This window comes from Peromyscus maniculatus, chromosome 2 (genome assembly GCF_049852395.1).
Source record: "Peromyscus maniculatus bairdii isolate BWxNUB_F1_BW_parent chromosome 2, HU_Pman_BW_mat_3.1, whole genome shotgun sequence".
NCBI lineage: Eukaryota > Metazoa > Chordata > Mammalia > Rodentia > Cricetidae > Peromyscus > Peromyscus maniculatus.
In genome coordinates, this window is record NC_134853.1 from 31906471 (window position 1) to 31930955 (window position 24485).

General features: G+C 41.9%; 1 protein-coding gene across 18 annotated transcripts in view; it reads left to right on the top strand.

Annotated features, from left to right (window-relative positions):
* Nucleotides 1-24485, top strand: part of Asph (aspartate beta-hydroxylase) — a 230008-nt gene that overhangs the window by 86187 nt on the left and 119336 nt on the right. For 16 of the 18 annotated variants that reach the window (XM_042270857.2, XM_076563917.1, XM_076563922.1 and 13 more), the window contains 5 exons: nucleotides 885-932; nucleotides 1357-1389; nucleotides 6554-6592; nucleotides 7484-7519; nucleotides 15036-15080. In XM_042270857.2, the coding sequence (XP_042126791.2) occupies nucleotides 885-932; nucleotides 1357-1389; nucleotides 6554-6592; nucleotides 7484-7519; nucleotides 15036-15080 (201 nt within the window). The remainder of the gene's footprint in view (nucleotides 1-884; nucleotides 933-1356; nucleotides 1390-6553; nucleotides 6593-7483; nucleotides 7520-15035; nucleotides 15081-24485) is intronic. The other 2 variants (XM_076563916.1, XM_076563918.1) reach the window with 2 other exon arrangements.

Genomic DNA, 24485 nt, shown 5'->3' on the forward strand with positions numbered 1-24485 from the left:
ATTGGTCTCTCAGATTCTGACTTCCTTTACTTAACTTGACATCTTCAGTTCAATCCACTGACTTCAAATGACAAAGTTGTGTTCTTTATGGTGAAACGAAACATCACTCTTGATTTATACCTCATTGTCTATATCTAATCATTGGATACTTAGGCTGACTCCATGAGTTAGCTATTGTAGATAGGGTCACAGCAAATGTAGACGTGCAGGTGTCTGTTGTATATAGACGTAGACTCCCTAAGTATATATCCTGGTGTGGGATAGCAGGATCAAACCATAGAGGGAAGACTTCTCTCTGCTCATAGAATCAGATTTTCATTATTATTCTTGTTATTTTTAGTGGTGATGCTGGGGTTTGAACCCAGGGCCACCTAAGTACTAGGCAAGCGCTCTACCACTGCACTACTTCCTAGCCCAGAATCCTGTGTTTTAGGTTTGGGTTTATGAGCTCCATTGCTTTGGGCCTGAGGCAAAGCAGAATGTTATGCAGCAGGAGCAGATGGCAGAGTGAGCCTACTCACATCATGATACCTGGCAGCAAAAAGCTTGTGAAGGGAGGGCAAGCTATATTCAACCCCGAGTGACACAATGACCTATTTCCTCTATTAAGGCCCCATCTCCTAACAGCCCATTCAGCTATAAATTATTGATGGATTAATCCATTGATGAGGTTAACACCTTATGATCAATCACCTCTCCATAGTGCCACCGACTGGGACCGTAGCCTCCAACACAGGAGCCTTTGGGGACATTTTATATCCAAGGCACAACAGTATCTACCTTATAAGGTTTTTCAGGTTAGAATTAATGTATACTCTTCTAGAATGGTGTCTGTGATATGTGTGCTGTTTGCTATAGGCAAAATCTTTCTTTTCTTTTTTTAGATCCTAGCGAAACAGCAAGAGACATTGATGAGCCGCAGCAGGGTGCAGGTATTGATGGGCATTGCTATTTGCATTTCAACCATGAAAGGGTCTTCAGTGCTACTGTGTTTATTTGGTGTTTTTTTCTGTCAAAGACTAAAGATGCAGTTTCAGTAGGACTTTTTTGTCCTGTATCAAAGGTAGTTTATTAAAGGAATATCGTGTGCTTGTCTCCTCCTACTGACAGCCCCACTGTGACAAAGTGAGCCACAAACTCCTAGTGCTAAGTTTTTATAGGTTATTAGCAGGAATTTTTATGAGAATAATTTTCCTTCTTTTACATCATTCCCTTTGGAGAGAGGCACATGTTTGTAACTGCGACATCAATTAGATATCTGTGTTTAAGATAAGGTTTTTTAGTATTTGTTTTTTTTTTCATTTTTCTTTAGTTACACAGCTTATTTTGTCTTAAATCTCCTTTTTTTTTTTGCAGAGGAAGCAACACACCAAGACTATGCTGAACCAGGTTTGTAAATATTTCTTAACCCTAAGCCATTTATTTGTTTAAAAATTTATTCATTATTGGTGAAATTATTAAGGCCACTCCACGTAGTTAAAAGGAAGATTTATTTAGTGGGTAACTTACAAAAAAGGGATAGGTAGGTCGTGGGGTCTGGGAACGTGTATCGCAGTCCAACGATGTTCTCTGGAGCTCTGCTCTGTCAACCTCCACTGTCAAGGGTCCAGGAACAGAGAGAGCGCTGGCCCATCCAGATCTCGGGTCTCTAGGTGCCTCCCTTGGCCATGCCTTGTAGGCGTGACAGTTGCCAAAGCCTCAATGGGGGTTCAAACTTCCAGATCAAAGCTGGAATGGCTACCCACTACATCTCCCCCTTTTTGTGTAAATAAGAAGGTTCTAACCTAATACAAGACTATATACAAAGGAATGGTTATCAAATATTGTCCAGAAATAATGAGGGATAATGACCTAGATAAGATGGAACTACAACCAATGCGAACAATATCAAGCAAGAAACACATACTAAAGTCCAGAGAAGTATAGAGCATAGGTAAATGGCATGTTATAAAGATCATTCCAAAAGGTGTCCTATCCTAAAGAACCTGAATCTAATACTTAATATGTTCTATCTAAGATATTACACACACACACACACACACACACACACAAAGTTGTAACTATAACTGCTAGTCTTCAATCCCATCAAAGACCTGAGAAGGAACATAATGGTACCTAAGAAATTGTAGATGGATGCAAGTAACTTTTGGGAATCTTGCAAGAGTAGACCGAGACAGCTGGCTGTAGATGTAACTAACCGTCTTATTAAATAAGAAACACAGAACCAGTGCAAAGAAGAAAGCTAAGAGGTCAGAGCTCAGAGCTAAAATCTTACCCTTCCTCCTGCGGTGGTCCTACCTCTCCGAAAAAGATCTTCCTGTGTGTTTGTCTTTATATAGTCTTTCTGTTCTGCCTTCTCATTGATTGTAAACCCAAACACCTGACTCTCTCGTCACCGTCTGTATGTACAGCCCTCCAGGTCTTTTATGGTATTGAGATTAAAGGCATGTGTCTCAAATGCTGGCTATATCCTTGAACATACAGAGATCTACCTAGCTCTGTCTACCAAGTGCTGGGATTAAAAGTGTGCGCCACCACCGCCACGCTCTTGCTATGGCTCTAATAGCTCTGATCGCCGGGCAACTTTATTTATTAACATACAATTAAAATCACATTTCAGTACAAATAAAATACCACCATAGCTGGCAGCCTGGACAGTCACCTAATGTTTCTTAGCATTGTTGGTGCATTCAAATTGGCTACAGGCCTAGAATATCTGACAGACCATTTTCAGAAGCAGGAATTCTGAAAGACCATCTTACCCTGTCTTGGCAGAGTACAGTGGTCGCTTTCCTTGTGTCCCACTTGTCCAGAAAGGACAGCATTGCATTTGTACTGTCAGCAGTCGAGGCAAGGGCAGTTCTTTGCCCAGTAGGCCATTTTGTGCCAAGAAGACAAACTTCCAAATGGAAATGTCTTAGAAGCCCAATACTACACTTCTTGCCAGAATTTCAGACAATCTTACCCATTACTAAGATTTGCTGCAGAACCTACAGTTAGTCTAAGTGAGATTTAACTATCTGAGCTTTCTCACAGTACCCAACAGAGATACCATCACCCCCAAAACAGCAGGAAGCAAATCTAAGAAAACGACGCCCCTTCTCCCTAAGTTTCATATTACTCAGGGTTATGGATGATGGTTATAGGGTTGGGGGTGGAAGAAAATATTAGACTCAGTATTCTCTTAAAAAAAAGGAAAAGAAGAAATGGAATGGATAGGTATAAGATATTATGGTAGATTACTGTATATACTAGTAAACAAATTTAGTAAAATAGCAGCCTTAGATAATTTGCACTGTAATTTGCACTGTTATGGATTCTTATCTGTTGATACAAATGTTAACTATTTTTATATTCCTGTTTAAGATATATATTCAGATCTGTGAGCTCTGAGGTTATGGGAGCCCTACTTGAAGGAATTACAACTTTTTAAGAGCTGGCAAAGTGCACAGAGAAAAGAAAAATAACAGTCTGTGTGTAGGTGTGACATGCTATTTGTTATGTATATGTTTAAGATTTGAGAAAGTATCAAGATCACTATCTATAATGGCTGTTTCCATTGGGATATAAATGATAAGCTTAGGTTGTCTTTGCATACAGTTTTTTAAAAAATTAAAAAACTTGGCCATTGAGATAGCATTAAATTTTCAGTCTTGAATTTGAAGGAGAAATGGGAATTTAGACATTAAAGATTATTTCTAGAGCTAAGATATGGGATATTTTTCTGCATTCTTCCAATCATTGTCATGGTTTTAAAAAAACGTGATTGGTCTAGTGTTCAGACTAGCTCAGATTTAGAGGAATCTAAAATCAAATGGAACAAGACTTAGGTTGGATATCACACTCAGTGGCAATTTTTTTTGTTTCTTTGTTTTGTTTTTGAGACAGGGTTTCTCTATGTTGTTTTGGTGCCTGTCCTGGAACTTGCTCTCTAGACCAGGCTGGCCTCGAACTCACAGAGATCCACCTGCCTCTGCCTCCCAAGTGCTGGGGTTAAAGGCACGCACCACCACCGCCCAGCATAGTAAGTGTTATTTTAAAATGTTAACAGGAGTTAATGACTATGACCTGACCTAAATGGACACCAGGATTTGGTAGGATGCTTTGCATTGCCTTGCTATATATAAAGTGAAACTTCATCAGGTAGAAATAGTGGAAGAACTTCATGTCCATTCTCCCTCAAACTCTGCAGAACCTCTGCAAACTCTGCATGTAAACACATGCCTTTCCACCTCACAGATGTCCCTGCAAGCATCAAGCCTACAGTGCACAGCCTAGGAAGTGATGTCACAGCCTTGCTAGCCCACTGAGTTACTTATTTACATGTTATCTATCAGTAGCACAGGTGCTGGAGCAGCTGTTGGAAAGGACACATGTGTTTGGTGTTCTTACAGACTTTATAGTGTGGCAGGAGGAAGGAATTAGCCTGTGATTCCAGTGCAGCCTTCTGTTAGCTGACAGGTACTTGTGGGAGCCAGTTCATTGCGGGGCAGGTCTATAATAAAAGACAGGCTGGCTTGTGGATTAGGTCCATGGAGATGGGTGTGGTTGGTGATGTCTGTTTATGGATTCTGTGGGGTGAGAGAGGGATGGAGCTAAAATGGCTCTGTGATCCATGTCCAGAGGAGATGTGTAGACAAGGTCAAGAACAACTTCATCCTCTTGGGGTGGCACGCAGGGGCACTGCAAAGTCAGATCTGCATCCTGAATACGCTGATGCGTCTGCAGATAATGAGCTGGAGATAGACAAGGGGCCGTAGTGGAGAGGTGGTTAGGTGATGGTCGTGATTGAAGTCTGACCTGGCCTCTAAGTCATATTTAGGTCAGTTGAGGACCCACAGGAGATAAAAGTTCCAGAAAGGGATGTTTGGTGGGGCCTGGTGCTTCTAGGAGCCACGTTCGAGCCGTGTGCTGCTCTGCTACCGTTCAGTGGACAGATTGGATGGCAGTGATGGCGGTTAATGCCAGGAAGCGGGGTGGTGGCAGTAAAGGTGGAGGGCGGTGGACATAGCTGAGCAGTGTCTAGAGGGTAAAACTGTTAGGGCTTGCAGCATGTAGGTAGATGGGAAGTCGGGAAACAAGGAGCCAGGAACGGTGACTCCTCTGCCGGCTTGATGGATGGTGGGCTTTTTTCTAAGAAAAGAGAAACTGGGAGACAAAGAATTCTTGAGCCCAGTTTCATGCAAACTGGTAGTGAGGGTGGTTTGAGCTCCCCAAGAGGTGAGACAAGAGAAACCATTTGATGGTGTTCTGCTTGCAGTGGAGTCCAGTGCCCGGGGATTCCTGTGATTGGAGCCAGGCTGTGAATCCTCTAATAAGAGGACAATGGGATCAAGGGTAGGTCCTGTGTTGGGGAGCAGGGTTCTACTGCCTGGAATAAAAAGGACTGTGTGATTAAGAGGACAGTGGGGTCAAGGGTAGATCCTGTGTCTAGGAGCACACCTCTACTACCTGGTAGTACTACCTTTTCTTAAAAGGACTGGGTGATGGAGAAGATCAAGAATGAGAAAGGAGAGAGCCCTGCAAGCCCAGGGTGGATGTTGGAGCAAGGCCTATTGCTAAGAGATCCTTTAGGGTGGGGCTTACAAGTATCCTGAGTTTAATGCTGTCGCTGTGCTCATGGGGGTCATTTCAGGCACTCATAGGAGTGGGTTGAGTAGAGAGATCCCTGTCAGTCACTGAAGAAATCTGACTGAGGTAGAAGGGCAGGGCAAAAGTCACCTGGCCCAGGAAAGATCTGGCTTCACTCCTGGAGTCTGTAGAGGTTTGTTTGTGCCTGTTTAAATGCTAACTGCCGGGTGGCGTGGTTGTCCTCCAGTAATGTCTAAAACATAGTCAATACTCAAAAGCAGTTCTTCCTTTATGTATAAATGGATAGATTTATTACCACTGAGGCAGACTAGGAGGTTTGTTTTTGGTGTACCAGACATTGGAAGCATTTTAGAAGGTCAGTTGACAGGAAATTGCTTGCTGCTGGGTATGGGGGAGGGCCGTGGGGACACACTGTTTGCAACAAAGCACAGAAACTCCAGGCCCTGTGGCAACAGATGGCAGCAGGGACAGGCACCGGGCCCTGGTTACCATGGTAAATCAAAGGCCCTGTCAGCCAGTTCCTGCTAAGAGGGTAGCAGCAGGGATGCATGTCCCCAGGTTACCATCTGAGAACCAATCCCTATGCAAACTAGAGACTGCCTGGTAAGAACTGAGATCCAAGATAATTAGCAGGCTAGAGCTCACACAGACAGGAAGCAAACAGAAAGAAGAATCTGCATCAACCAGCTAATCTTGCTGCCTGGGGGAGGAGCTTCTACTTGCCTCTGTGCAGGAAGGAGCATATGAAGTTACCATCTCCCGTGGCTGCCCAGTGGCTAAACTTTGAGCCCAGACTGTTTGCTTTACATCATTCAGCCGCATTCCTCCCATCCTGCCTCTGTAATACACATTGTTAGAGAGGGAGCCTGGGAGTTAAAACATCTATGAATGAAAGAAGGACATTGTTGGTTGTCACTGTTACTTGGTGCTACCTGATTTTTTTTTTCTGCTTACTTCATAGTATATGAACATTCAGAAAACGAAGGGATAGAGATTTCAGGTGAGTTTTTCCAATGTTAACTGTGCATTTTTACCTGCATAGCTGTGGAGCAAAAAGAGAGAGAAGAAACACAATAGATTTCTCAAGCCACTAAGGAGTCACTAGGAATTGCCAAACATGGTGTCTACAGTGAGATTGGTGTTAGCATGGCCCACAGATTCCAAACCCGAAGGTACTCCAGGCCCTGTCTGAAACAGCACGGCCTCTGCAGCCTGTAACCTGTGTGTGTTTCCCAAGCACGTTGAACCACCCCTGCATCACCCCCCTGGAATGCCATTGGGATGCTATGTCTGTAGGTCAGTTCCCAAGAGAGCGGTGTCTGTACAGGTTCACTTTTCCTTTTTCCCTGGGTGTTTCTGATCCTTGGCTGGTGAATGTGAGGATGTAGAACCCATGGGCACAGAAGAATTTTTATTTTACATCAGAAGTCTAAGATTAGTCTCTTTGATTAAACTTTTGAATACAATTAAGAATTGAATACAATTAAGTTGATTTTGTGGTGAAATACTCAGGAGTCTTCCATAAGGAAATATAACCTAGACAAAACTTTCTGAGTGGATTTTAGCCACTTTAGGGATCTAAGTCAGTGGTTCTCAACCTGTGGGTCACAACCCATTTGGGGGTCAAAGACCCTTTGACAGGGGCTACCTGTCAAAATACCTGTGGAAAACACAGGTATTTACCTTATGATTCATAACAGTAGCAAAATTGCAGTTATGAAGTGGCAACAAAATAATTTTATGGTTGGAGGGAGCGGGGGGGGCGGGGGGGGGTTTACCACAACATGAGGAACTGTATTAAAGGGTCGCAGCATCAGGAAGGTTGAGAACCACTAATCTAAGTAAAGGTGAGTTAATATGTTTGGTTTATTATTATTTTTTTTTTTTTTAGATAATACCATAGAAGATTCCAGCATAATTTCAGAAGGTAGGTTATTTTTATAAAGATGATCCTATACTCTGTATCAAAGTAGATCATTTTATTGAAAACACATGCTGAGCTGTGTGTTTACCCAGGGCTCAGGGGCTCGAAGTGCCAGGGTGGATGAAGCCAGTAGAGTTCTTTTCCATGAGGCTGCCATTCTACTGGCCATCCATAATAGAAGAGTGCAGAGACAGTGACCGAAGACAGTGACAGGCTGCTGTGAGAAAAATAGACGTGTGGGAAGGGGTGCCCTTGTTTACCAGTAAGTGACCACTTCAGAAAAGGCGCGCTGGTGATAAAGGGTTATTCTGCTTGGAGATGGGCTGGAAGCTTCATGATTCATGATGTCATTTAGATGCAAAGGAGGGAAAACATAGTTATTGCTTGTTTGGTTGATAGGGTTTCTTGGAAATGAAAGGATGTTTCCTGAAAAGTAAAAGTAGTTGCTTATTCTCAGTTAAGTAGCAGTATTTCAGTACAGCAGATTCAATGATTCTTAGTTCACAGCAAGTTCCACATGGATTGTCTTGACTGGTCCTTATGGTAGACACCGAGGAGGAGATGGGGCAAAAATTTTTGTGTTTTTTGTTTTGTTTGTTTTTTTATACAAATGTGCTGAAATTGGAACAAGGCCTAGTGAGACCTGGGTGATCTTGGTTCATCCTAGTTCCTCAGGCACAGTGGCTGAGTGTCCCTTCCCTGGAGTCCTGAAGTTGACTGTGAGCATGCATGCTTTCTTAGCAGAAGGCTACCATATGAAGTAAGGAGAGGTTTCCTTGAAAATTCCTCTTAGAGTTTTTTTGTCAGGCTGGAATTAGAGCCCCTGCCATGGGTAAACACCCCACTGAGATACGGTGCAGCTAAGGGTTAGTGTCTTTGAGCTTGGTTTGGCAGACTGCATTGAAGTGTAATCTGAGGAAATGTGTGTGAAGTGACTAGATTTACCTTCCTGTGCACATGCAATGGGGAGATGCCTGCACAGGTATAACCTCTGCATTCAGATAGGAGTCAGGTACCAGTGACAGAAAACCAAAACCCTTGAGGAGAGTTTAATAGAACCTTCTTGGCTTGAAAATAATAAACACCAGGGTTCTGTTAGAGGAACTGAACCTACATGATGAGCATATATTCCAAAAGACTGTCTGTTAGATTGGCTTATCTGGTGTGAGCTGGGTGGCCCAACAATGACTGGCTGCACACTGGGGGGACCGAGACCCTAGTAATGGTGTCAGTACACAGCTGGATGCCTCAGCAGTCCAGGGTGGTGATGACCTGGGGACTCCCAGAGAGCTGCTGGTCTTCTGTGCAGTTGGAAGGCCGATGGAGCTGAGTTCTGATGGCAGTGGATGACGAGGCTGTGGGACGGCTGTGCTCTCTAGCAGGAGACAACACTGCTCCTGTGCATCCTCTCTGTATGTCTGGGTTGCTGCTGAGGATTCTGTCTCTCTGTGAGCACCTCTCACCTCTCAGTTAATCCTGCTGGGGTCTGCCCAGAGCCGTGTCTCTTCGCTGACTCCACGTTCGGTCCAGTTGACAGTCAAGACTGACCACCACAGTCACCATATGTGATTTAACCACACAAAGCGATTCTCCTGCCTTTGCCTTCCCAGTGCTGGGATCAAAGATGTGCACCACACCTGGCTGAATCGTGATCCTAATTGGTCTTATTAAATAAAAACCCAGAGTCAGATGTTTTTCTTTTTAGAACAAGATCCCTGATTCTAATCTCCTTTGTTTAGCTTTTCTCCTGACCATTAAAACTTGTAACCAACCACCCTAAACAGTGACAAATTTCCATAACCATCCATCCCACCTCTTGGGAATGTGGGCTTAATATTTTTAAAATTACTTCTTGCTGTCTGGGGGCAATGGCATCTTCAGAGGACCCTGAAAAAGAAAATAGGTTAATTGTCAAGTCCTGAGAGAGCTAGTCCTATATCATTTGTTATCCAGTCTCTGTATAATGGGAAAGTGCTGGCCTGTGTCAAGTCTTGGCTAGAGTAGTCTGTGAGGCTGGATAATCTCAGCCAGCCACCTTGAATTGAATTGTCCTGAGCAGTTTATAGTCCAAAGTGGATCTTTAGGTGGTGTTTTTCAGATTAGTGGAGTTACCATAGTTCAGGTGGAATCATCATTGTGGGATCCTATCATCTCTTTGGAGACTTCAGAGATCGCATTAGTTTAGATTACTCCTTTTCTTGGAAATTTTTTTCTGAGTAGTTCTCCCTTCTTCTTTGCATGCTTATTTGTCCAAAGGTCTTTAAATTCCTCAAGATGGTTGATTTTATTTTCCTGGAAAGACAAAAACAAAACACTCCCAACTTAACTTTGGGGAGTTTCCTTTTTGGCAAGTTATATCTGATTAAATGAAAAGCATTTGTTAGTTTTATAAGTTAGTTTAGATTGGATGGTCATGCTGTTTGATAAACTATCCCATCTTCTAATCAAGAAGCCTCTCTTGTTCAAATCTAGTCTTATCAATTTTGTTTTATGGTTTCTCCTGAAAAAAAAAATTTGTTTCTTCGACACAGGGTTTCTCTGTGTAGTATTAGTGCCTGTCCTGGATCTCACTCTGTAGACCAGCCTGGCCTTGAACTCACAGAGATCTGCCTGGCTCTGCCTCCCTCCCGAGTGCTGGGATTAAAGGCATGTGCCACTGCTACCCAGCTGAAATTTTTGTTTTATTTACTAAAGCTCTTCTATCATGCAGAGCAGTATGGCTTTTAACAATAGGCATTAAGTCCTTTAATTGCTCTGGGAAGGCAATTACAAGGAATGACTCAACCAAATTTGGCATGGGGGCCTGTGAGAGCCCCCCTAAGGTGCTTCCCAATGGCAAAGGGTTACCCTGTGTGTCCCTTGTTGATCTGCATTCATTGGTCCAGTGTTGGCCTTTGCTACACCTTCTGCATACTCCAGAAGGGAGGGCTTTTTGTTTGGATTATTCCTAGAAAAAAAACAATGTTTCTAGGAATACCTTGTCTACAATCCCTTTTTAGGTTATCTTGTTTGCCACAATTAAAACACCAGACATTTTGATTTTTCTTCATTCTTCTGGAAACCACCTCTCCTATCCAAACATCATCATGGTTATGAGATTCAATATTGACTGTATCTCGGATCTATTCCCCTATAGGTGCTGACCTTGACTTTATTAGTATTGTGAATTAGCATTTTCAAAAGCCAAAGATTCAAGATTGAATTATTATTTGTCTAGCTTCTGAATTTGGTATCATTCTATTTACAGCTGAAGTCAATCAACCTTTGTAAAAAAATCAGTGAAGGTTTCTTTGGGCCCTGTATAACTTTAGTAATAACTCAGCTCTCTTTCTGACTTCTTCAATTCTGCCTCAAGCATTCAAAGCTTCTGCATGGCATAGAGCCAGGGTGTGGTCATCATATGTAGACTGTCTTTGTAAATTAGCATAAGTGCCCTCTCCAGGAAGTTAATCTTGGGAAATTTCAGTACCTCTATGTTGCTGGAGAGCTTCTCTCCAGGTTCCACCAAACCCCGCAGTCCCACAATCCACGTATAAAATAATCACTCAGACGCTTATATTACTACTTCCTGTTGGAGGGGGGTGCTGTATCTTATGGGGACGCAAAGAAAATTTTAGGCCTATGGGATAGTTAATGAGGCTGTATTGTGTGAACCAGTTGCCTTGAAACCGCTCTGGATGTTATATTATCTGGGCCATGGTGTCATCGGAGACCTTTCAGCGGGTCTTGGCTGGTGAAACCTGATGTATCTTAATCTGGAACAAATCCATAGCCTCTGGTTTTCTGTGGAAACAAAAGCAGAACCTCTTTTCCAAAGCAACATATCCTTAAATCCAAATTTTGAAGTCAAGGTACCTTTAAAACATACATATTGGTTTAATTCAACATCTTTTTCGATCAAATGTTTTTTTGCAGTTAAAAATCCCAAAGACAACACAATCCAGATTCTCTGTGTAATATTCATCTTTACGTGGCTTTTTTATATTAATTTATCTTTTTTTTGTCTCTTTCAAGCCTACGTATATTTTACACACATTGTAAACGATTTTATCTGAATCAATCTTATTGTGAATCTATTGGTTTAAACTGCAGCATTCTAAGACTGAAACGGCACTGTGGCTGCTGGCTCCGCCCATTTCAGCTTCCCAACATGGCGTTTTCCGCCAGTTCTGTGAGTCATCAAGTCTCAGAAATAGTGGGTCTAAGCTTTTATCAAAGCAGCGTGTAGCCCAGAAACCTTTTTTTTTTTTTTAATACTAGTAAAGACTAAATCTACCACACAGCTTAATGTGCCGCTGGCAGACGCCTCATTCCCGCCACACTGCCGTCAAACGCAAACGCCAGGAACCCGCCAGTGTTCAAACCTGCGTTTTGCAGCGTCTAGCTGCCCGTATGAGACATGAAGCAGGAACCTGGTTTTGGCTCTGTTTAGAATTGGTTATTAAATATTCTCAGGTTTAAGGTGGAAACTCGAGCTGTTGGGCGCCATTTGTAGCTGGAGGGCTTCTCTCCAGGTTCCACCAAGCCCCGCAGTCCCACAATCCACGTATAAAATAATCACTCTGACGCTTATATTACTTATAAACTCTATGGCCGTGGCAGGCTTCTTGCCAACTGTTCTTTTATCTTAAATTAACCCATTTCTATAAATCTATACCTTGCCACGTGGCTGGTGGCTTACCGGCGTCTTTACATGTTGCTTGTCCTGGCGGTGGCTGCAGTGTCTCTCCCCACTTCTTCTTGTTTCCCCAATTCTCCTCTCTCCTTGTCCCGCCTATACTTCCTGTCTGGTCACTGGCCATCAGTGTTTTATTTACATAGAGCGATATCCACAGCACCTCTAGCCCTACTTCAATGGTCCTAGCCTCATCTGCCCACCAGATCCTCCACTGTAATTGGGGACCATGTTCCAATACGGCTGTGACCAAGTCTCTCCAGTCTTGTAGGACAATTTTGTTACTAATTCACCATGAATTTAACATCTGCTTCACAAAAGGTGAAGACCATATGAGACTATTGCTTCCTTAAATCTAACATTTCCACAGGAATCCAGTCAGCTCTTACACATCCTTGGGGATATCTGTCATTTGGCACTTCCTGTAAGGTGACTGGATAAATTAATGTTGAGTGTTTGAAAACCTTGGGCTCTTCCTTTCTAATTTTATAATATAATGATGAGGTTGGTTCTCCTTTAAATTCCTCTGTCTGGGTCTGAATATCTCCATGACCTGTTTTAATAAGTTTTTCTAAGGTCTGTATCTTAGCACTCATATCAACCAACTTTTTTAGAGATAAAACAAGAATTATCAAACTGACAGTAAGGATTATCGAAATGATAATTAACATTATGTCAATCCTGGTTAAGTTGATTATCCCTTCATATAATTGTTCCATTTTTAAGCCATGCATTGCTTAATCATACAGAGACCTAACTCCTTCCATCGTAATAGTGTTTTCCAATTTTTTAATGTGGGGTAAAACTCTCACCAAATCTGTTGATGATGGTAATGAAGATGACTGTCAAGTGTGAGGCTGACTGCTGTTGTGTACAACAGTAGAAGCCTGAGCGGGTGTCAAAGGCGACTACCTAGTGTGGCAGCAGCCTGAGGAGGGGTCCAAGGAAAGCCCACAACCCATAGGTAGAGAAAAAGCCGAAGAGTCAGCTGTCTGCACAGGGGAATGTGCTAAAGGGACTAACTCCAGCATCCTTTGGAGCAAGCGCCTATAGAGTTTGCTGCAGAGAGGCTGCAACAACAACAACAACAACAACAACAACAACAACAACAACAACAACAACAAATCCCAGACTTGCTCACAGGGCTTGGGGGAATAAAAGAAAGGAAAACCTAGCAGGCAAGGCGGTGACTCCCACAGGAGCTCCTGTGTGCAGCTCCGGCATGTGCTGGTGGTTGCAAAGCCACAGGCAAGTAGCTTTTTCATGAATTTGTGCCCCCAAAGTTGGATGCCAGGTGAAACTCAATCCTAATTAGTCTTATTAAATAAAACCCAAAGTCAGATATTAGGATGAAAGCTGAAAGATCAGAGAAGCAGAGCAGCAGCCACTAGAGACTTCTTATCTCTGTGTGCGAGATTCTGTCTCTACGAATCCTCAGACTGAATGGGCCTGAGATCCTGTCTCTACCCACCTTATATCCCTGTCTCCACCTCCCTAGTGCTGGGATCAAAGGTGTACACCACCACCACTACCTGGTGTCTGGTTAACTAGTGGCTAGCTCTGCCTTCTGATCTCCAGGCAAGTTTTGTCAGAATACAAACAGAATATCATAACAACGCCTGCCTTTTACAAGTCTTAAGAAATAAAAGCTAACAGTCTTATGTTTAAGGCAGTGTTAAATGGGTTGCTAGGTTTGAAGAAGAAAATTAGTATGTGACATAATTTTTAGAGGGAATCTAATTGACTGGTGATGCCTGCTGTCTACTTATAATCAACTGGTGATGCCTGCTGTCTTCCTAGATGTCTTGAATTGAAGCAGCAAAAGAAAGAAGTTAGAGTTCACACCCACATCTTTGAGTCATCTTGGAATATCTGCTCCTAGGGCTTGGAGAGTTCAGTGGTAGCTCATGTTGGTGTGCAAGGCTCTGGGTTTAGTGTGGAAGTGTTACAGTTCTTAGAGAAAAGCCTTTCCCAGTGGAGTGTTGCAGTGCTGAGGGGAAAGGTATCCTGGTCGTCAGCAGCCAAGGAATACTACAAAGTCACATCACACCAAAACAGGAGATTTATTGGGAAAGACATGATAGTGTCTGCCTTTGCTGGGACAAGAAGCAGCAGGAAACTGAGCAGGAGCCAGGCTTTACAAGGGGTTTCTTGGGGTGGAGTTTTCCAGAGTTAGGATTGGTGGGATTTCAAGATAAACCCAGGGATTGGTGGGATTTTGAGCTCAGGGATTAGTGGGTTTGGTGAATTTTCAAACTCAGAAGTGGGCTCGGACCTTTTACCCTACACAGCACACAAAGCATAAAAATAAAATACACATTCATCTTGAAGATAATTTTTTTCCAAAACAACTTTATTGAGCATGGCATTTGATTTTAATAATCACTTACAATTTAATTTTTTAAATGTTATTTAGTGTTACAACTATGAGGCAAGACTTCAGGCAGAAGCAGGTGGAGAGTCATAGGGAGTGGTAGGGAGAGTGCACACATCTGAGGTCCTGATCCTGTCCACTGCCCCCAAGGGAAAACAGTGACAACTTTTCTATGGAAAAAACAACGTGCTAGGCTGGTCTTTCTCCCCCTTGCACTTTGAGTCTGATGCAAAACTGTGGTAAACCTGGGTCTTAGTGCCCATCTGCTGGCTGTCAGCTGGGTTGTATCCTGAAGCCGGTTTTGCAGGTGATGGAGGAGTATGCAGCCTTGCTCAACGGTAGCTAATTCTTTTGTCGTCATGGTGTAAAAACCTGATGTATTTATGACAATCATAGGTGAATTCTCTAAAAGTGATTTCCTTAGCCATGATCTGCAGCATATAATGGATTGTTACTTTGTTTAATTTTAGAAATAAATGTCCCCTCCGTGGAAGAACAGCAAGACACACCACCAGGTATGACATTTCCTTAGATCTAGTGTGTTTTGCGTGTTTAAATTTAAAATACTGTTGGTATTTTAAATTTTCAAATTGGTATTTTAATTTAAAATTTAAAATGCTGTTGGTGGTTCAAATTCATAAAATACCTTATGAAACAGATCTATAGTGGATAAAAATCTTGAAGAGGACTTAAAAAAAGACATTTGTGTTTTCATGACGTGACAGAGTCAGGGAAAACACATTCTAGGTTCAGACTAATACATGTGTGTTGTGTAGAATTTAAGACATGTTAGCAAAGTTCTGCATGAGCTTGCCGTTATAGATGCTGGTTAAGATGCAGAGCCCAAGTTAGTGATTTGTGGTTTTTATTTTTCCATTTTGATTGTCAAGGTGTTTGGTTGTGGCTATAGAAATGGTTGTCTCGGGGTGAAATGAAGCAGTGTGTCCCTCTTGCTCCTGGCTTCCCAGCCTTCTGCAGGGCATCATCAGTGCCTAGGGCAGCCTAGCCTGTGCAGGGCTAGTCATAGCCCCCAGCATGGCACCCACACTCCCTGTCAACACTAGTAAATTCAGAAAAGGCAGTGACCCTGGAGCCAAGGCTGTTGCTCTCCAGTGCTTTTCAAAGGTGGCATTAAACTATCAGGTCATCAGGGATTGGTGTGGACAGGGGAAAGGGTGTTTTGCTCGACTTCCTTACATTTCTTCTCTAGTCATATTTCTTACCATTTCTGTATTGTATTGCTTTTCTTTTTGTGATGTCTTGGTTTATTTCTTACTCCTTCTCAGATTGTGTGCAGTACAAATCTTTAGCAGTGATGTGGATAACCACTATAGATTTTGGTAGGAGTAATTGTACCTGCCAAAATGAATTGAATACTGAATTTCAGAATAAAAAATATCCAGTAAATAAGTTAAAATTTTTAATTTAGAAATTAAAAATAATGAATATTTTTGGTTGTGCGTCAGTGTGTTGGTTTATTTGGTGGATGGGATGTTTCAGGTTTTGGTAGTTTTCATACCATGTACGTGTATGTTAATGTGCAGAAACTTTTAATTTGGAGACTCGATTCATTGGTATTACAGTATGAACGGGAAAAGATATCCATGGAGACATTTATATGATGACTGTGGAACAATGTATATTTTGTTACTTCAAATAGGCAGGCAGGGCAAGCGAAGCTGAAACTTTTATTGCTTTTCTGTTTCTTGTTGCACACTGTTTGACATTGATGGGCAGAGCAGGTTATAGGGTTAGCATTTTGATGATTATAAATCTCTAAAGGAAAGCATTTGCGAAATAATGAATTTCCAAAGAGTATTTTTCAATTTGTTATTGACCTAACTACACTGAAAGGAATTGAGCCTATACATCTCTGTGCTTTTATTTCGGTGTCTTACAAACTGATACCCTATTTGTTTTGAAGCATACACATAAAATAGCAAGTGGTTACTGGGGTAGCGTAGTAAGGTGCTTTGTAAAGACAGACACTTTCCAACCTCACTAAAAGCACACAGGCAGTGACCCTGGAGCCAAGGCTGTTGCTCTCCAGTGCTTTTCAAAGATGACCCTGATCAGGTCATCAGGGATTGGTGTGGACAGGCAAAAGGATGTTTTGCTTGACTTCCTTACATTTCTTCTGTGGAAGAAGTGATCCATGGCAGAGATTCCAGTGTGTGATGAGGTCTCAGGGAATGGTGGATGTGGCTGTTTCTCTGTTCAGGGATTAATTGGCATGATCTGCGAGGTAGAGCAAAGGGAGCAGGAACCCTGAAGGAACTAATCAAGACTGGGCCCTGTAACTGGCTTTTGTAAAAGCTTCCCAGACACTCTGCATGGCTGTGACTCTACATGGCTATAATTTGACTTTGCTGCAAGAAAGTGTGAGGCTCAGATTCGACAGTAGTCATTTTGAACCTTTGCACATGGCTTACTCATTTCCTGTATCCTGAACTTCATATTATAGTTTGCATTATATAATCATATGGAAAAATAGTCAACTTATATTAATGACATTTTGGTCCAGTCAATTGACTGCTTTTGCCAAAGTGTTGATTGCTTGTCTGATGGCAGGAACTGTGGGCACACAGCCATCAGGTCTGTCCCTCACTAGAGCCCTTCTCTGGAAAGCTAGCTGGAGGACTTCTGCAGAAGGCTAAATCTCTGCCTTCCTCGATTACACCAGGCCTAGGCCACGCAGTCTCACTGTTGCTTACTAAAGTTCGTGATGATGTATTTACAGTGTTGCTCCCATAAGCTATTATGGCCATGTTAACGGTCACAGGGTAAGAAACAGTGAGAGCTAAGACTCATCAAGCGTTAGATCGGTGTTTTTTTTTTTTTTTTTTTAGACATTTCCTGGGTATCCTAACAACACCAGAGAGGCTAGATTTGCAGTTTTGTTAATTTTGCATGTGAGGATGCTGAGGTGTGTGGCAAGGCCGTGACCTTCCTCAGACGACAGAGGTGACGGGAAGGAGTGCAATTGAAAAACAAATGGTGATTCCAGATCCCACGTGATGGAAGTTTCTGGGGCTTTTTGAGTGTGATGAATTAGCCTCGCCTTGGCATGCCTTTTGCAGTCTTCCTTGTTTTATCGTTCAGGACTGGGGCTTGTGGAGGATTGGCATGTGGAAGATTTGTGGCATCAAGCAAAGTTTTCTAATAATGTAACTTTTGCTTCCTTTGTAAACATGTTGGTGCTTTATAGTGTATTAAATGTTAAGTCTTAAGAAATGATAATTCTGATACTAGAAATTAAATATTTTGAATACCAGATATTTTAAATTCACTAAAATATTTATACCCCCCATTTTTTTAAAACAAGTTTTTACCTTTCTCCTTAAATTCACATTTTTATTTGAAGTCACCCCGCATGTTCCTAGATCCACATAGCACCAATGGAATGACTTAGGAAGGAGTCATTTATGAAGTTCCATAGAGTAATACTTTTGCCAAACAATACTTAACACCTTGTGAGCTAAAGAGCTCCATAAAGTTACTGTCTCAGTGTGCGAGCCAGAGAGTAGATGAACATTAGTTTACATTTTGAGAATCATTTGACTCAGAAGAGAAGTGTGAGGGCATTGTGGTTTCTGAGGGATTCTGCTCCTGGCTCTCTGAAGCTGGTGATCACGCTCTTGGCTCAGTCCACCGTCGAATATTCCAGCAGTGGACGTGGTTTCCCTCCATCACATCCAGCCAGAACTCCCACCCAAGTGTTCCCCTTACCTAGCACTTTAATAAACACTGGCAGCCTTAGAAGTCTGAGGCAAAAGAGAAGATTGGCTTCGTGATCATATTGGCCATGTTTAATAATCACTTCATACCTTTTTATTATTGTTGTTATTGATCCTTCATTCAAAAATCATATATTGAATAATTACTATGACACAGGTTTTGCATTGTCCAGTGCAATCAATAATATAGTCCTTGGCCTTGCCTGGTTTAGAATCCAACTACGGTGTGATAAAACAAGCACGATTCATTAACTTCTCAGAGTGGAGTGAAAGATGGCTCTTAGGAGGGTAATTCACTTGACCTCCAAAGGGCTATGGAAGGAGAAGACTCGCCTCCCACTGGTCAGTGTTGCACTGGCAGGTGGTGTGGAGGTGGGGACAGGTGCTGACTGACAAAGGCTAAGACAGTGTGTCACCTAGGACATCGGAAGACATGGTGGGACGCACACAGGCATCTCACAGTGTCTTCCATATGGTGTTTGGAAATGTAGATCTGGACGCCAGAGTAGCCAAAAACCACTAAAAAATTTCAAGTGGAGAAGTTACAGGATCACGTTCAGATTTAAAAAGGGCTGTCCATGAAGAAAGTGGACATGAAGAAGAGAAAGTGAGTTCAGCTCAGTCAGTAGTGCCATCAGCACTGGACAGTGTGGAGGACCAGAAGGAAAGTATGTACAGAAATTAGAAGGGGAAGTCAACCATTGAAAGGCCCAGGGCTGGTCCTGTGGGTGAAGGGTGGGACTCAGTGGCGATGCATAGGGTGGAGAGATAGATGAAGGGCAGCGGCAGCAGATCTACCTTGAGGATGTTTGCATCTTCCTGGAGCTTCCGAGTGGCGGCTAGGACTACATATCACTACACACTTAAGTCGAGAAGATTGCATTGGGAGGTCTAAGGTGTTTTAAAAGATTTATTTTATCTTTATAATTATGTGCATGTATGTGTGCACCAATGGAGCTGTATGCAAATGTGTGCAGGTGCCCATGGAGGTCACAAGAGAACAGCAGCTCTCCTGGAGTTGGAGTTACAGGCAGTTGTGGGCCTACTTACACTACTGCTGAGAACCAAACTTGCGTCCTCTGCAGGATTAGCAAGGGCTCTTAACTGCTGATCCCAACTCCCTTACTACTGTTAACGAGCATTTACTGTTATACTTTGAACAACTTCACATTGTCTCAATAGAATTCAAAACTACTTATTTTCTCAGAGTCTAGCTAGTTATTAAATTACAGATTATAGCATAACATCAACTCGATGTTGTTAAACTTTTCCTACTGAGGTATAATTTGCATAGTGAGAAGTACTCAACTGTTGAGTTTTCACATGTGTATACGGGTTTATAAATACTCAGACCATATTCTAGAAAACATCTTGCACCACCAAAGTCTTTCCATTTCTTGTCAGCAGTCTCCACAACTGCTGTTCTGATCTACAACATCTAGATTGTTTTTGTGTGCTTTTGAATTTAATGTAACTAGGTACACACACACACACACACATTTTTGTGGTTGATTTCTGTTGTTCAGCATGACATCTGTGAACTTCAAGTTACCTTGTTTGTAAAGTCCAGTAATTTAATCTTAGCCATTACTGTTTTCTATGAACACATGATGATGATTATTGTTCTGATGCTGATGGATGTAGTAATCATTCCTAGTGTTTTGGCCACTATGAAGGAAGCTGCTGTATTCTTGTACATGCCTTTCAGGGATTATTAAAGTCACCTCTGTTGGGTATATAAAGATATATATGTACTTTGCAGTAGCTCCGCATGAGTAACTACAGTTCTTGCTATATAATGGCTTGGGTTTTGTTTTGGCTACATACAAAGATAGATGATGGATGGATGGATAGATGGATGGGTGGGTAGATGGATTAATGGATGGACGATAAATAGTGTCTTAGCATTTCTATTGCTGTGTTAAACCATTAAAAACAAAAGCAACTTGGGGGAGGAAAGGGTTTATTTCACTTTACAAATTGGGGGGATGCAGGACAGAAACTAGAGACAACTGAAACAGAGGAGGAATGCCACTTACTGGCTTGCTCCCTATGGCTTGCTCAGTCTGCTTTCTTATACACTCCAGACCCACCTGCCCAGGAATGGCACTGCCCAAAGTAGGCTGGGCCCTCCCACATCAGCCATTAATCAAGACAGTACCCCACAGGCTTGTCCATAGGTCAGTCTTTTGGAGGGATTTCTCAATTAAAACTCCCTCTTCCAATCTATGTTTAGATTTCTGTCATTTGACAAAACCATCCAACACACATGTACACACACACACACACACTCACACACAGGACAGAAGGGAGTGTTGTAGTCATAATATCTGAACTAATTTGTAAAGAATATGCATTTAGCTCATTGTTCTATAGGCTGTCCATGCACATGGCATCAGCATGTGGTAGCTACTGATGATGGCCCTTTTACTACATCATGTCAGGGTGGGGGACATCACGTCCTGAGTCAAGGACAGCCTGGTCCTTTGGCCCTTTATCCTTGTTTTCAGAACGCTAATGCTGTCCGCAGTCCTCAGCCTTCTGACTCTTCCCAAGTGGCCTGTCCTGGAAGACCACCCTATGTATGACTTTATGTTAAGTTTCTGACACATGAATTTATGGGAAACACACTCAAGCTTCAGCAGTAATCTTGTCTTAGAAATTGTATCAGCATCTAACTGGCCACAGGGAGCAGCCACCCTCCTTCTTACCCAGTTCTGTGTATAAACCCAACACTATGCAGTGAAACAGACCACACACTAAAGTCTGGAGCAAAAATACACATCTAAAGTTGGATAGGAATGGATTTTGCTTGTCTTAAGAGACTTTATACTTACTTGTCAGCAGTAAAGATTAACATACAATTACTATTTTATTCTTTTAATGATTTATGTGTGTGTGTGTGTGTGTGTGTGTGTATACACACACATATATATATATTTATGTGTATGTGTATGTGTGTGGGTGCCTGGGGAGGCCAGAAGAGGGCCTCAGATGCCCTCGAGTTGGAATTACAGGTGGTTGTGAGCTGCCCTTCGTGGGTTCCCAGACGGTCTCTGGAAGAAAAGCAAGGGCTCTTAAACCCTGAGCCAGCTCCCTAGCCCTGTATCTGAGATGCCATTTAAATACCTTTGGAATTTCTTTATGTACTTATTTTTCAAATTCAAACTCCATTTTTTTATTTCTTTAAAATCACTGGTAGGAGAAAGAATTTAATGCCTGTGTTTCTCCCAAACCTGAGATTCCTCCATTCGATGCTGTCAGATGCTCTCAGGAGCCCCAGGCTTCCATCAGCAACTTTGTCAAGCGATGGCCAGAGACTTCTGGGTTGTTCATTTAGTCTGTTACCAAGTACCCTTCAAAACAAACAAAAACATTTACTTCAGCTGATGTGTGTGTGTGTGTGTGTGTGTGTGTGTGTGTGTGTGTGTGTGTGTGTTTAAGTAGTACAAAGATGAAGTAGTTTGCAGTTTCACAGTCTGCCTGACTGGTCCTTTAATTTAGATTTCCCCTTATTTTTTCAGATACTTAAAGCTTCAAAGACTGCCCCTACTACCACAGGAGGACCAGACTAACCATACGCTCCAAAAGATGGCTGTGCTAGATCTCGTGATGTAGTTACGGGCAGACCGAGATCTTTGGGAATGAACACTAACGATGTTTAGAGTGAAGTACAGTCCACTGGCATTTTAGTGTACTCTTCTTTTTTATTTTAACAGCATATTACTTTACATTCCTGCATGTCCTGATGAGGGCACCCGTGGCTCTGTTGGGGTTCTTGTTCTTTTGTAGTAGAGCTTTAGTTTTTCTCCATTTCTGTGTATTTTTCAGAGAAGACTTGATGATTACATTGATGATGTAGCAAAAACTGTCATGACAGGATTTTAACATATTATTAATAATTAGCATTAACTGCATTGACCTGACTTGTCTGAACACTGTTAATGGGGATTTGAAAGCCACTGTGAGCATCTTGTATTAGCACTCTGAAAACTGTAATGGAGCCCTGGCGTGCCGAGGAGGAGTGAGTCCGGTCTAGGCACTGCTGTTCTTTTTAGGGTTGTGTTGACATTAGCTTCAAGTGGTCAGGTTACAGCACTGGTTTTGAAAAAAAATTTTTGTAGTTTATTTGAATTTAATACTTTTGTTCAAGATGTAAATGATCACTAATATACGTTTCAATTGAGGGGAGAATTAAACTCCTTGTGGGGACACATGGTAAACAGTAGCCTGCAAAATATACATGTCCTCACACTTGAGCATGTTAGATCAATCATATAGCAACTTTAGTCCAGTCAGTATTTATTTACATTTCAGAAAACCTACATAAATTATTGATGCATAGCTTAATGGCTACCCTGTGTTGTTCCCAATTAGTATCCTCTCTGCCCTGTGTCTGCTCAGGGCTCTCACTAGGTGAAGTCCATGGTCCCTCAGGTTGAGGGGAACCAGGGCGTGTGAGAAGCAGTCACTGAGCCCAATGTCTGCTGCTGGTACATGGGATGAGCCTCCTCCTTCACACAGGGAGGATTTTTAGTGAGCTTTGTTCGCAGCTCAGAAATAGTGCAATGATAAAAAATTGGTTGGTTAGAAAAGAAGGCAGCCAGAAGAAATATGGTTTGGGGAAAGCCACCAGCCATTTTTAAAAAATGCCATAAAGTTGTTTCATTTGTAGGCCAAGGGTAGCTCTTGATTATGTTAACACTGTTTTAAGAGAGCGATCCCCCCCTTCGTTGAGGAGAAAAGCAGAATAAATTTTGTCATTGTTCATTGTGGCCACAGTGTACTGACTTCTGCATGCTGGCTCAGTGTGTCACGACACCTCAGATAAATCAATAAGCAATAATTTTTAAAGCTGTGATATGGATGCTATAAAATTAAAACTTGAATTATAATAAATCTCTTAATAATGCAACTTATAGAACACTACTTTTTATAAAACCGTATTTTTTAAGGGCAATTAAGAGTGACTATTATTGGCTGAAATAAGTTCCACTGGACTTTTGTATATAACCATTTCCAGAGCTCTGGGAAGTGAGGGTTCATTGTAGCCAACTTCAAATACTTTTATTTGAGAAAACAAATGTGTAAATTAATGACCCTTGTCTTTACAAACATGTCCATGCTGGGCAGCAGGGGTGGGTTGTCTACAAATAATGTGTCTCTTGTGCATTGTTGCTTAGGAGCAATAAAAGTCGATGAATTCTTCTCTATATTGTCATTATTTTGAAGTATTTTAAGTTTTAGTATGACAGAATTGGAGTATGATGTACTTACAAGTATTTTAGACTTACAACAAACTTGTTGACTAAAGTCACAAACACCTTCAATCCATTTTCTTGACATACGTATTTTTCCTTCAGTACTGAGAATTTAATCCAGGACCTGGTGTGTGCCAGGCAAGTGCTCTAACATACACACACACACACACACACACACACACACACACACACACACACACACCAAGTCTTTTTGTTATTTAATTTGAGACAAGTCTCTCTAAGTTGTCTAGGCTAGCCTTGAGCTTTCTGCATAGCTCAGGCTGGTTTTGAACTTGTAAACTTCTTGTGATAGCCTTTCAAGTATCTGGTACTATAAGGGAACAGTGTCAAAGTCTGTTTCTAATCCAGGTTCCATGAAGTCATGTGGTTGGTTTTAACATGTCTTTCTGTGCTACAATGCCAGAGGACAGAATTAAAATATCATGCATGCCCTTGCCTTTGTCCTGGGTAAATATTTGCCCAGCATTGGGGAATTTTGCTCACTTCCCGTGAGAGTCTTATTTTTAACTCCTATGACCCCCAAACTGTGAAGTTGTAAACTTCACGAGGGAACACGTGTCAGGAAGTATGGATACTTCTTTCTTCTTTCTCATTTTCAGTCTTCATTTCCCAACAGGTAATTTTTTACATGTCAGATAAGTAAGGAACATACTCCTTGGGCTTGAAAAAGGTTGTTTTTACCTGCAATGAGTTCAGAAGAAACCATAAAAATAGATCTGCCTCATAAGCAACAGATCACATTTGAATGCGCCTAACCCGCTCTGCTCCTACTTCACCTATCTTAGAGATTTGAGCGTTGTAGGTGGCTGGGTATTATCCCACTTGTAGATAACAAACTGAGAGTCAGAGAACTGGAAATGCCTGCTAGCCCAAGGTTGTACTTAGTGTTCCAGAGTGAGCA